The 13,952-nt window shown below is 38.9% G+C and overlaps 1 protein-coding gene across 6 annotated transcripts in view; it reads left to right on the top strand.

The window, feature by feature from the left end:
- TTBK2 (tau tubulin kinase 2) overlaps positions 1 to 13,952 on the top strand; it is a 134,631-nt gene that overhangs the window by 104,108 nt on the left and 16,571 nt on the right. For all 6 annotated transcript variants that reach the window (XM_027553664.1, XM_027553663.1, XM_027553662.1 and 3 more), the window contains 4 exons: positions 808 to 965; positions 6,526 to 6,742; positions 9,056 to 9,267; positions 11,007 to 11,595. In XM_027553664.1, the coding sequence (XP_027409465.1) occupies positions 808 to 965; positions 6,526 to 6,742; positions 9,056 to 9,267; positions 11,007 to 11,595 (1,176 nt within the window). The remainder of the gene's footprint in view (positions 1 to 807; positions 966 to 6,525; positions 6,743 to 9,055; positions 9,268 to 11,006; positions 11,596 to 13,952) is intronic.

The raw sequence follows: 13,952 nt of genomic DNA, 5'->3' as shown, positions 1-13,952 counted from the left end.
CTTAGTCAGAGCAATATTTTTGAAGCCTGAAACAGACCCTTGTAAAAACCCTCCAGTGAAGAAGTACTGATTTCAGGTCTGGGGCAGGAAAAGTGCAAGGTGAATCTATGAGGGTAGGATACTAACAGTAAGAGAAGTGATGAGAGTTTAATCCAGTTTTAACTATAAAATTGAAAATGTTGCATACTGTCAAACAGTAAAGGAAGATCTTTATGAAATTTTTCTCAATATTACACCAGACTTTTGGAATTTAAAGACAAAAAGTCAAAGAATGTATAATATAAAGCAATAGCAGATTTTCTTTTTGATAGTTTGTGTGCACATACACATAATTTAAGAATTTTTCAAACCAGCGAAAACATTCTCAGAAAGCACAACAAAGTTTTATATACCTCTTAACCCAGATATACCAACTGTTAACCTTGGTCACTTAAGTTGAAGCATATAAAAATGTTCCAAAAAAAAATGGGTCATTTAGATGATTGAAACTCAATGCACACATACACATATAATACATATTTCCCTTTGCGAAATCATCACAAAGTAGTATGATGCTTCATTATCTTCCTACATAAAATACATTATCCTACATAACTAAAAATCTGCATCTCAGCTGAGAAAAATCAATGCTAATTGAACATCATCATCCTTATGTAGTCCTTATTCACACTCCCCTATTTGTATCATCAGGCTTTTTTAAAAAGTGATACTACCAAACTAATTTAAGAGTCTGGGGTGCTTTTCTTATAGAATAAAGTGACTATGTTTACTGTTGGCTTACTCCAGTTTTTTCCTTTTGTGATTTAGCTTCTTACATCCGTGTTTGACAACAGCATCAAGGCCTTTGGAGTAATTGAAAGTGATCCTTTTGACTGGGAGAAGACTGGAACTGATGGCTCCCTCACCACAACCACTACTTCCGCCACTCCTCAGCTGCACACCCGTTTGACCCCTGCGGCCATTGGGTATGTCCCGAACAGTGTTCAGCAGTGTCTTTTTCCTAGATGCATTCTCGTAGCAGAAATGTCTTTTATTTCATCCAGGTTGCCTTAGATAACCAAATGCAAAGACACAGGGATGCCTTTGGGTTTCCTGGAATTAACATTGCTGTTATACATGACTTTGTTCACCTTTACTTTTCTTAGAAAGTACTTACAGGTTATACCGTGAAATGGCCGCTTAGAGCTTGTGTTGCTTGTTAATGTCAGATGTACAGAAGGTTTTCTTCTAAATGCAAAGGGGCATTTGTTGCATTTACTACTAAAGAATATATGAGATCCTGGAAACAACAGCCACAGTTATTTCTAACTATCTTCTGCTTAAGTTTAGTGGGAACAAAACATGTAGCTATTCCTCTTATGAAACTCATTAATTTTCAGAATGTATTAGAAAGAGGTTAGTATTATTTTTGTTATTTAATGTTTTTTTCTCTACATATGCATTCATACATGTGCTTTTGTTATTTTTTATTTGGAGGAAGTTGTCTCTTTTTCTGACCTCCCCCCTTTTTTTTAAAACCTGTTCTCTAATTGCTTTAAACCGATTTAAAAGAAAGAGCAAATAGGGAAAAACCATACAGTGACCTAATTGGGATTCTCTATCACTAATCCATTGCTTTCCTTTTATATTGAGATGAGATACTAGAGCTTATTGACTCAGAAAAGCTTACATGGACCCATAGAACTGGAGATGATATCCCTAATTAGTCTGTGTGTTAGTTGCTTAATCGTGTCCAACTCTTTGTGACCCCTTGGACTGTAGCCGCCAGGCTCTTCTGTTCATGGAATTTCTCCAGGCAAGAATACTAGAGTGGACTGCCATGCCCTCCTCCAGGGGATCTTCCTGACCCAGGAATTGAACCCGGTCTCCTGCACTGCAGGCAAATTTTTTACCGTCTGAGCCACCAGGGAAGCCCAGTTAATTAGTCTAAGAGTTCTTAAATGTGAGACCCTGACTAGCTACAATAGAACCACCATAGATGTTTGTTCAAAAATACCTATTTGTAGGACTCAGAGCAGACCTACTAAATCAGAACATCTAGGTGTGTGGAACAGAAGTTCATACACATCAGAGGTTTCTCATGCTTATCTGGTTTTGGAATCCATCACCCTGTTCCAGCCACTTTACTTTACAAGTAAGAAACTAAATAGCAAAAGATTAAATAAGAAAATGGGACTAAGAGCATTTAAAAGGCAAATGTCCAAAGGTGACCATTAAAACAAAAACGCAAACCTTCTAAAATATATATTTTTTAAAGTACAAAGAGTGCCTATCTTATAGAGAATATAGCAAAATACACATAATTATAAAATACTATAACAGGATTAAGACCAAACTTAGCAGTCATCGAGATAAATATGCATGGGCACATCTATTAAAAGAAAAAGATTTTTAGTTCCGTTTACGTTGCTACGTACAAGAGATACATTAAGAAAAACACATTTCAGAAAGGGATAGACAAAAATAAATCAGGAAAATGGAAATAGAAAATAGCAATCCTGATACCAAACAATGTAGCATTCAAGTAAAAAAAAAAAAAACACACAAAACATTAAACATTACAGAGATGGAGGGGTACTTTTAATGCTAAGTGTCACAATTCACAAATGGGACATAATATTTATTAATATTTAGTGGCCAGCATCATAGCAGAAATCTTTAGACAGCCACAAATACCAGAGATTCAAAGATACAAAGAAACACACTAGTAACTGGAGATTGTAATACTGTTCAATCTGTGTTCACAATTGAGTTCAAGATTGAATTCAGCTGAATGAAGAGTGAGAAACAGAAGACGACAACGCAGGTAGACCTTAGGCATATTTTTCAACTCCTATACCCTGATGATAGAGATAGCACCATCCACTCAAGTGCCCCTGGTATATTCATAAAAATTGACCAGTTATCAGGTCACCAAACAGAGGTAGTTCCACAAAGCAGAAATGTTACCTTATCTGATCACACTGTGATAGAAACAGATATTCAGTTCAGTTCAGTCGCTCAGTCGTGTCCGACTCTTTGCGACCCCAGGAATTGCAGCATGCCAGACCCCCCTGTCCATCACCAAATCCCAGAGTTCACTCAGACTCACGTCCATCGAGTCAGTGATGCCATCCAGCCATCTCATCCTCTGCCGTCCCCTTCTCCTCCTGCCCCCAATCCCTCCCAGCATCAGAGTCTTTTCCAATGAGTCAACTCTTCACATGAGGTGGCCAAAGTACTGGAGTTTCAGCTTCAGCATCATTTCCTCCAAAGAAATCCCAGGGCTGATCTCCTTCAGAATGGACTGGTTGGATCTCCTTGCAGTCCAAGGGACTCTCAAGAGTCTTCTCCAACAGCACAGTTCAAAAGCATCAATTCTTCAGCGCTCAGCCTTCTTTACAGTCCAACTCTCACATCCATACATGACCACAGGAAAAACCATAGCCTTGACTAGACGGACCTTTGTTGGCAAAGTAATGTCTCTGCTTTTGAATATGCTATCTAGGTTGGTCATAACTTTGCTTCCAAGGAGTAAGTGTCTTTTAATTTCATGGCTGCAGTCACCATCTGCAGTGATTTTGGAGCCCAGAAAAATAAAGTCTGACACTGTTTAGACTGTTTCCCCATCTATTTCCCATGAAGTAATGGGACTGGATGCCATGATCTTCGTTTTCTGAATGTTGAGCTTTAAGCCAACTTTTTCACTCTCCTCTTTCACTTTCATCAAGAGGCTTTTGAGTTCCTCTTCACTTTCTGCCATAAGGGTGGTGTCATCTGCATATCTGAGGTTATTGATATTTCTCCCGGCAATCTTGATACCAGCTTTTGTTTCTTCTAGTCCAGCGTTTCTCATGATGTACTCTGCATAGAAGTTAAATAAGCAGGGTGACAATATACAGCCTTGACGTACTCCTTTTCCTATTTGGAACCAGTCTGTTGTTCCATGTCCAGTTCTAACTGTTGCTTCCTGACCTGCATACAGATTTCTCAAGAGGCAGGTTCAGGTGGTCTGGTATTCCCATCTCTCAGAATTTTCCACAGTTTATTGTGATCCACACAGTCAAAGGCTTTGGCATAGTCAATAAAGCAGAAATAGATGTTTTTCTGGAACTCTTTTGCTTTTTCAATGAGCCAGCAGATGTTGGCAATTTGATCTCTGGTTCCTCTGCCTTTTCTAAAACCAGCTTGAACATCAGGAAGTTCATGGTTCACATATTGCTGAAGCCTGGCTTGGAGAATTTTGAGCATTACTTTACTAGCATGTGAGATGAGTGCAGTGAGATGTGCGGTAGTTTGAGCATTCTTTGGCATTGCCTTTCTTTGGGATTGGGATGAAAACTGACCTTTTCCAGTCCTGTGGCCACTGCTGAGTTTTCCAAATTTGCTGGCATATTGAGTGTAGCACTTTCACAGCATCATCTTTCAGGATTTGAAAGAGCTCAACTGGAATTCCATCTCCTCCACTAGCTTTGTTCGTAGTGATGCTTTCTAAGTCCCACTTGACTTCCGATTCCAGGATGTCTGGCTCTAGGTGAGTGATCACACCATCGTGATTATCTTGGTCGTGAAGATCTTTTTTGCAAGGTTATTCTGTGTATTCTTGCCACCTCTTCTTAATATCTTCTGCTTCTGTTAGGTCCATACCATTTCTGTCCTTTATCGAGCCCATCTATTATTTACTAACAAAGTGTCAAAGGCCCTTCCACCTGGAAAGGTAAAAACCTTCTATCAAACTACTCTAGGATAAAAGGGGAAATGGAAACTGAAATTGTATAAAAATATTGATAACTAAAACAGTACATATCAGAATCTATGGGATACATTTAAAGCCAAAATAAGGGGAAACTTGATAGCATTGAATAAGGAGATACGTAATGTCAAGATGTCTTATTACTGATGATACTAATGTTGGTAATCTGGTTAAGGTGGTGTTAGGTTTTTTTACCATAAAGTTGCTGTTTTTCCCTTTGTGTTTTACTACTCAGTAATACTTTGTGTTTTACTACTCAGGATACTTTGAGGCTGTTTGAATATACTTATTTTTCATCATACATTTGTCTACTCATTTTAGTATCCATCTTGCCTGCAAAGTATTAGACCCATAAGCCTACTATTTACTATCTGGCTCTTTGAAAAAAACTTCACTGACCTCTGAGTTTTCTCTCTTTGCAAATGATATGGTTGAATACCTGGAAAACCCTAGAGAATCAGTGTTAAAGAGAAAAAACGATAATTTGTGTCCCACAACTCTTAGCTCTTTGTAGAGGGTGAAAGTGTAGACGGTAAGAGGATGCTTTAGATCAGGAGTCAGCAAGCCTTAGCTGGTAACTAAGGGCCAGATGAGTATTTGTGGGCTCTGCTGTCTGTCACCACCACCACTGCCTCTGTCGTGCTAAGGTAGTATAGCCAGTGTGTAAACAAATGAGCATGCCCATGTGCCACACATAGTATTACACAAGTAGATGAACAGATTTGGCTCATAGGCCCTAATGTGCCGACTCCTACCTTATATTATGGGAAAGGGCATGAAAAGGATGTTCAGTCTCATTACTTGTCTTGACATCTATCCAATTCTTCCGTGTATCTTCTTAATGTTTACCCCTAATCTGCTTCTATAATTTATACCTTGCCTGCAAACACAGGCCGTGTGCTCCTGTCACATATATCTTTCTTATTCTCACAGCATGACATATTTATAACACTTGGGCCTTTAGAGTGGTTCACTGAGAAGACATCTGTTTTCCCACTCATAATTGTGTGCGTCAATATAATCTGCTGAAGGCATTTTTTTTCCTACTTTTAGACATTGCAGATCCCTCTTAAGAAAAGGTTTTGCTGTGTGCTAAATGTTATGTTCAGTCAGCAATATTAAAAAAACAAATAAACTATAGTCTATAAAGTAGAACATACTAGTTATAGAACATCAGACCCAGCAGGGGCCTGATCACTTACTGAGTTATTAACTGAGAACAAGAAAAGCCCTTCGTGGGCCAGAAGTCTTGGGGAGTGATGACCAACTATGTAAATTGGACATGAAATTACTTTGAAAGAACATATGGACAAATGCCAATTAATACTTTCTAGTTTGTTCCTGGTCAGTTCATACAGAACCATATGACCTGTATAGTCAGAAAATTTCTTGTTTCCCCTTGAAGGCAAGAATCATAACACAATATTTTTCTGTTTATAGTTTTTGTTATTCGCTAAGAAAAATAGGTTAAGAATAGAATATATTAAAATTCACAAAGAGTCAATAGAAAATAAATGTTTTTAAAGTGATTGCTAACTTAGAGAGTTATTGTATCAGAATTTGTGTTTTTAAATCAGCTTGAAAGTTCTGTTGATCAAAATGCTGTTTATTTTGTAGAATTGGCATGCCCTAAGTTTCTGAGGTTTTTGTTTTCTTCTATTTTCTTAATTATGTATAGACTTCATCATTTAAATCTAGAAACAAAATGTAGGATAGTCCCATAGTAATTTTTGATTCTGGTGTTTTTAAACTTTTGCGCTTTTTTCTTTCTTTTTTTCATTTATCACTTTCAGAATTGCCAACGCCACTCCCATCCCAGGAGACATGCTTCGAGAAAATACAGATGAGGTGTTTCCAGATGAACAGCTTAGTGATGGAGAAAATGGCATCCCTGTTGGTGTGTCACCAGATAAAGTACCCGGGTCCCTGGGACACCCTCGTCCCCAGGAGAAGGATGTCTGGGAAGAGATGGATACCAACAGGAATAAGATAAAGCTTGGGATTTGTAAGGTGCATATTTCTTGCATAGGAAATGATATGTATCTCTGTCTCATTTTTCTCCTATTGGTTTAGCAGAGTATCATGATTCTCAATTTTGAATAAGTAGAACACTCTGTTGCTAGTTATTTGTATATTAATGATTGCAGTATTTTTGGTTAGTTTTGCCCATAGCATTCAGGTGTGGACATTAAAAAATCTTCATCTTATATTTTGTGGAAAATGAAGGTAGTTTTAAAAAAATAACCAGAGGCGGAGTCTAAAAGAAGATACATCTGTAGAACAGAATTTAATGGTCTTTCCAAATAAAACGGCAAGACTCTGGCCCTCTTCCATAGTGGAGACTAATGGAGGTCTAAGTGTTCATTCTGAAAACGGTCTCAAATGGAGGAGAGGAAATGAGGATTGGAAGTGGAAAGCATCAAATTGGTCATGAACTGGCAAAGTGCATTTTGAATAAGTAACATGATTTTTTCTTCATTAGAACTGGAAGCAGGTGAACTTCCCTGGTAGCTCAGACAGTAAAGCGTCTGCCTACAATGCGGGAGACCCGGGTTCGATCCCTGGGTCAGGAAGATCCACTGGAGAAGGAAATGGCAACCCACTCCAGCATTCATGCCTGGAAAACCCCATGGACTGAGGAGCCCATGGTAGGCTACAGTCCATGGTGGGCTACAGTCCATGGGGTCACAAAGAGTCAGACATGACTGAGCGACTTCACTTTCACTTTTTCACTTTCCACTTGTAAGTATGGGGAGAGATATAGATTTCTGCATTAAATGATTTTTAGTATACTATCTTGGGGTAGATTGTCTTTAAATTTCTCTTCAGTTTTACTGTTTCTGGTCATTTCTATTTTCATGGACAATAAGATGAAGATAAATGGGATTGAGGGACAGTGAATTACAAATAAGTTAGTTTTTGGTACGTCCTCTTTTTATGATTTCGTTGGGAAGGAGGTTAACATTTATGGGTGTAAAATGAGACTCCTGGCTGATATCTGTTAACAAGATTGATAGAAAGTTGGCTAGTCATTCTTGGTGAATGGGAAATACAGCCTAAAAAGAATCTTAGTGATCACTTCTAAGGAGCTTGGCCTATCTTTGGACAATACATACAATATTTTCAAACTATATAATTTTTAAAAAGTAGCAGAATATGAGAGTTATTTGCAGAAACGTTCTCTGCGTTGATGTGACGTGCTCCCCTGTGTGTCTGGCTGTTGGTTAGAACTTTCTGGACTATTGAAAGTGAAAATTAAGTCACTCAGTCATGTCCAACTCTTTGCAACCCTGTGGACTGTATGTAGCCCATCAGGCTCCTCCATCCATGGGATTTTCCAGGCAAGAATACTGGAGTGGGTTGCCATTTCCTTCTCCATTCTGGACTAGTAGTAATCAGGAATAAGTAGTGAAAAGTAGTCAGGAAGTTGGTGTCAGATTTTTGTAGTGTCACCTCTGTCTGTCTTTATAGTACCAGAAGCAAACTCCTCTTTTCTTTTTGTCTGTTTGGCTTGTGGAAATTTTAGTTGCCCAGTCTTGGATTGAACCTGGACCCAAGGCAGTGAAAGCTCTGAGTCCTAGCCACAGGACCACCAGGGAATTCCTGGGAGCAAACTGTTCTTTTTTCTCTTTCTTTAACTCATGTTGTTTTTTTTTGTTTTGTTTTGTTTTTTAAATTGAAGTATAATTGATTTATAATGTGTTAATTTCTGCGGTACAGCAAAGTGATTCAGTTCTGCATGTGTATATATATATATATTAGTTTTAAAATATCCTTCACCATTATGGTTTATGATAGGATACTGAATATAGTTCTCTGCGCTGTGCGGTAGGGCCTTGTTGTTTATCCATTCCGTACATAATAGTTTGCATCTACTAACCCCACTTTACCACTCCACCTCTTCCCCTACCCCCTCCCCCTGGCAACCATGAGTCTGTTCTCCATGTGAGTCTTTCTGTTTCATAGATAAGTTGATGTGCGTCATATTTCAGATTTCACATAAAAGTGATATCATACAGCATCTGTCTTCTCTATCTGACTTGCTTCACTTAGTATAATAATCTTTAGGTCCATCCATGTTGCTACAAATGACATTATTTCACCAAAATATAAAACACTAAAATACTGAATCTGAGAATAAATTTAGAAAACTTATTTAGTAAAGGGTTAATAGTCTAATAGTAATGAATTAAACTGGCCAAAATACCCTAATCTTCTGAAAAATACATCTCAAACACTTGTTTATATTGAAAGACTTCAGTGATTCCTACCATGTATAGTGACTAGAATGTTTTTCATGGTTTTCTTTAATGTTTTGCCTAGGCTGCTACTGAAGAGGAAAACAGCCATGGTCAAGCAAATGGTATTCTGAATGCTCCAAGCCTTGGTTCCCCAATTCGTGTCCGCTCAGAGATTACTCAGCCAGACAGAGATGTTCCGTTGGTGCGAAAGTTACGTTCTATCCACAGCTTTGAGCTGGAGAAACGCCTGGCGTTGGAACCAAAGCCAGATACTGACAAGTTTCTTGAGACCTGGTATAAAATGATTTTTCTTTTTTCAAAGCAACTAAAATACTATTGTTATTATTAATTTCTATTATGTAAAATTTTTCAAATAAGGAGTTCTTGCATTTTTGTAATGCTGATTTGATAAAGGTGCCATCATCATCCATGTTTTTTAGTTAACATTCTCATTCTTAATGTGACTCTCTTTCTAATATTGTTCCCAGTCCTGTAACATAGAGCCTTTGGCCATGGGAGCTGGTAACTTCCTAAGACTAGGTAGGAATTAAATGAACATTTTGAAGTGACTTTGTTTGGAAGGTAATCTCTCTTATTGGAATGGAGGAGTGTAAGTTAGAGAGGGCCTAGGAAAGATGGCAATAGGCAAGAAGGTGGAAGAGTACATGAAGCAGGGGGAAAAGTAATATATATACAAGTGATAGGCAGTTCAATTCAATGAAAGCCTTCTATGAATAAATGCTATAGGAAAAAGAGAAAGAGATGTGATTGTTTATCGTTCTACCTAGACAAAAGGAAAGATGGAACTTTGGAGAGGTATATACATAGGTAACCACTGTTTGTAGTTCATGGTTATAAGGCCCATTATCTCCATTTGTGATTTAAAAAAAAACTGAAACAAAACTTGGAAAAGAACTTCAGATATATTTTTGAGTTATAGAAGGCTTTAATAATAGTAACATCCTTCAATATATCCCTGGTGACTACTATCAGTAATGAAACATGAGTTAGAAGTACCATGTATTTGACTAACATAGTACTTATGGTGTCTGAAGACAGTTCAGCCACTTCTGGACTAGTCTAGTCTGGCTTCCACCTAAGCAGTACTTCATAGCTGTGTATTCTTCACGTGGTACTCATTCATTCTCACAGCTAGGTGATGTAAGCTTGTGTCTACGGTGATGCGATCAAAAGGATGTGTTGAGGCAGTGTTTAACATTTTCAGTTGTTCATGAGATTGGGAATAAAAATAAAAGTGTAATAGGGATAAAAGCTTAGTTTGGGAAAGAATTAGTCTGACAAAAGAATGGAACTAAAAGAGGGTCCATGCTGAGGGAAGAGCTGAGAGACAAGACAGAGTTGAGAACAGAAGTACTCTGAGAAAATGAACTCAAGCCAAAACCTGGAATGAGTTGGGAACAGTGGAAGGAAGTGAAGCACCTAATTACAAAGGAGAGGAACAGGGTATTGCTTCAGCTGCTTCCCTGCAGGTAAGAGCAGTTCTCAGAAGCCAGTGCAGCCAAATACCACCCGTCTCATTGTTGCCTAGCCCTGTCTTTGGAGGAGTTTATATGGATGAATATGTATTTATATACCTCTCTGAAGACAAAACAAGTTCAGAAGGTATTTGCCTGATGCATATTGGCGTCCTCATTTCCTTTTTTTAGGGCCTCTGCTGAGGCAAAAGCCCATGGTAAGTTTTCCCACAGTCCCTCAGAGCAGACAGAAGAGGGCAGTGTGATTGCCTTGGCAAAGCAAAGATGAAATGGATCACACAAGTCACCCTAGTTAACCTGGTTAAGATTCTCCTGCCTGGCAACAGGAGAGTCATCTTCCTCCCATGGGCTCTGTCTTCCAAAACAGGATTATGACAGGTGGGGAAGAGCATTATTAGCTTGTGAAATGTTCCTAATGCTTTATCCGTATTGTTTTCTTTCATCTATTGGTAAATATTAGTTCTGTATAGAGCATATAGGTTATATAGTAAGTATTTTCCCTAGGACAAGTAAGTAACTTGTACTCATTTTCTTAAGCTTGGAGAAAATGCAGAAAGATCCCAGTGCAGGAAAAGAATCTACTCTCCCTGCTCTGCTTCATAAGCCTTGTGTTCCAGCTGTGTCCCGTGCAGACCACATCTGGCACTATGATGAAGAATATCTTCCGGATGCTTCCAAGCCTGCCTCGGTCAACACTCCTGAGCAGGCAGACGGTGGTGGCAGCAATGGATTTGTAGCCGTTAACTTGAGCTCCTGCAAGCAGGAGGTTGATTCCAAAGAATGGGTGATTGTGGACAAGGAACAGGACCTTCAGGACTTTAGGACAAATGAGGCTTTAGGCCCTAAAACAACTGGAAGCCCTTCTGATGAGGAGCCCGAAGTCCTCCAAGTCTTAGAGGAGTCGCCTCAAGATGAAAAGCTCCAACTGGGTCCTTGGGCAGAAAATGATCATTTAAAGAAGGAAACCTCAGGTGTGGTCTTTGTGCTTTCTGGGGAATGCCCTGCCACGGCTGCTTCAGAGCAATATATAGATAGGCTAGAATTCCAGGCTGGAGCTGCTAGTCAGTTTATCACAGTGACACCCACAAGTCCAATGGAGGCACAAGCGGAAGGACCCCTTACAGCGGTAAGTTATTTGCTCCTGTCATTTTTCTGTCATCCACTCAAGGTGCTGTTAACACAGGATATATCAACTAAGATTTCTCAGTGGAGGCCTAAGTTTGGCACATGGGTATAAGGGAATGGGGCTTCCCTGATAGCTCAGTTGGTAAAGAACTCGCCTGCAATGCAGGGAGACCCCAGTTCAATTCCTGAGTCAGGAAGATCCACTGGAGAAGGGATAGGCTACCCACTCCAGTATTATTGGGCTTCCAGCTTGTGGCTTCCATACTTGTGGCTCAGCTGGTAAAGAATCTGCCTGCATTGCGGGAGACCTGGATTCGATCCCTGGGTTGGGAAGACCCCCCTGGAGAAGGGAGAGGCTACCCATGCTAGTATTCTGGCCTGGAGAATTCCATGAACTGTATAGTCCATGGGGTGGCAAAGTGTGGGACACAGCTGAGCAACTTTCAGTTTCACTGTAAGGGAATGATGTCTGGGCTAAGTTCTGTAGTTAATCTCCCAATGTGAAATTTCTCAAGTGTTTTCTAGCAGGATAAACAACCTAATATGTGAAATGTCATTATAACCTAATTTCAGAATAACATAATTAGACCCTTAGAAGTATCTATGTGTGTATATATAATAATGATTTTTTAAAATTTGTAATTTTAGAAATTTTTATATTTTATATGAAAGATGGCATATATTTAACCATTCATGGTTTATACTTTATACTGTACACTGTTACTAGGTATCATTTTTTGTTTCTTCTACATAACATTCACCCAGAAATTCCTCATATTTTACATGCCTTTTAAACGTGGTTTTCCTACCTTTTTTCCACATTTAATTTTTATTTTGATAGTTCTCCACCTTTAATGTCCATTGTTCCCAAAATAGAGTCCCAGCCTCACTTCCATAGCTTCTGCTTCAGGAGGTCTGGGAGAGTGAGAACCCAGGAATCTGCATTTTAACAAGCAGTTGAAGATAATTCTGATACAGGCCTTCAAAGGAACATTTTGAGGAAACTCTACTCTTTGCACTAAGTCTGGGCATTTAGATGGGGATACCTGTTACCCTGTTCTTATCAGTAAGCATTGGTGCCCTCTGACTACGTGAGACCCACAAAAGCTAGATCCAGAGGCAGTAAGGAACTGTATGCAAATCTTAGGCCAGAGCAGGTATATCTGCTTCTGTCTTAATGGCAGACATATTAAATAGGGAATACTACCAGCTAGTCTCTCTAGATCTTTTGTAGCTTTGTTTATATGCTCTAGCTTAGATAGTATGATAAAACACACTTTACCATTCTATGTGAATATTTTAAATTATGACATATCCTGATGGGAAACAGTTTATATCTTTTTCATTCAAGCTTGCTTGTTTGTTATGATAATGTGAAAGGAAAATGTCATGGTATCTTACAATATGTAAGAGCTGTGAAAATAGGCAAGGCAGAGTTTATCTGTGTTACAAGTATAGCTAGAATATTAACTGATGAGAACTTCAGCTCTTTTTAATTCTGTTTCTTAGCACAGATTTATGAACTTTGTTTAGGGCTTTCCTTATCCATACACATGAAACCACTAGTTATCACATAGCATGTATAAAATTTTTAGATAATATATTTTGAAAGATGGATAAATTTGCTAGATTGAAAAGAAATTGGTTTGGGGTTGTTTTTGGAAATTAGGTTTTTTCCCCATCAGGGTAAATGATGATGAAGTTGAACACACTACTAATCATTTCTAAAAAGATGCTGAACAACATAGATTTACAGGGGGCAAAATAAGACTTAACCTTTGGTTTATAGGAGAGATATTACATTATGTTTTGATTAACAAATGGAGAGGCAAAATTAAGCTGGCATAAATGAACAAGTATAGAGAAGGAAACTAAAATAACTGCTCTGAAAAAGGTCTGACTACTGGACCAGAATGGCATTGATTGTAGGAAAGAAGGTGACCGGTTTCACGTGGTATTGGGTAATCACTGTTGGTAGGGAGAAGTTGCACTTGGGTCTTAATGTGGAAATGGAGGGGTTTTTCCTTACAGAATATTGTGGCAGATTGTACCACATGATCTCTTGGTTCTAGATAGTCCTTTAGAAAGACAATGCTTCATTTTACTTTGCAAACAGTATAAATGTGACTGGAGAATAATAATACCACCTGCTAAGTCACTTCAGTCGTGTCCGACTCAATGTGACCCCATAGCGGGCAGCCCACCCAGCTCCCCCGTCCCCGGGATTCTCCAGGCAAGAACACCAGAGTGGGTTGTCATTTCCTTCTCCAGTGCATGAAAGTGAAAAGTGAAAGTGAAGTCACTCAGTTGTGTCCAACTCTTAGCGACCCCATGGACTACAGCACACCAGGCTCCTCC

Source organism: Bos indicus x Bos taurus, chromosome 10, assembly GCF_003369695.1.
Source record: "Bos indicus x Bos taurus breed Angus x Brahman F1 hybrid chromosome 10, Bos_hybrid_MaternalHap_v2.0, whole genome shotgun sequence".
Classification (NCBI taxonomy): domain Eukaryota; kingdom Metazoa; phylum Chordata; class Mammalia; order Artiodactyla; family Bovidae; genus Bos; species Bos indicus x Bos taurus.
The sequence above is the reverse complement of the archived record's forward strand: the minus strand, read 5'-3'. Positions and strand labels throughout refer to the sequence as shown.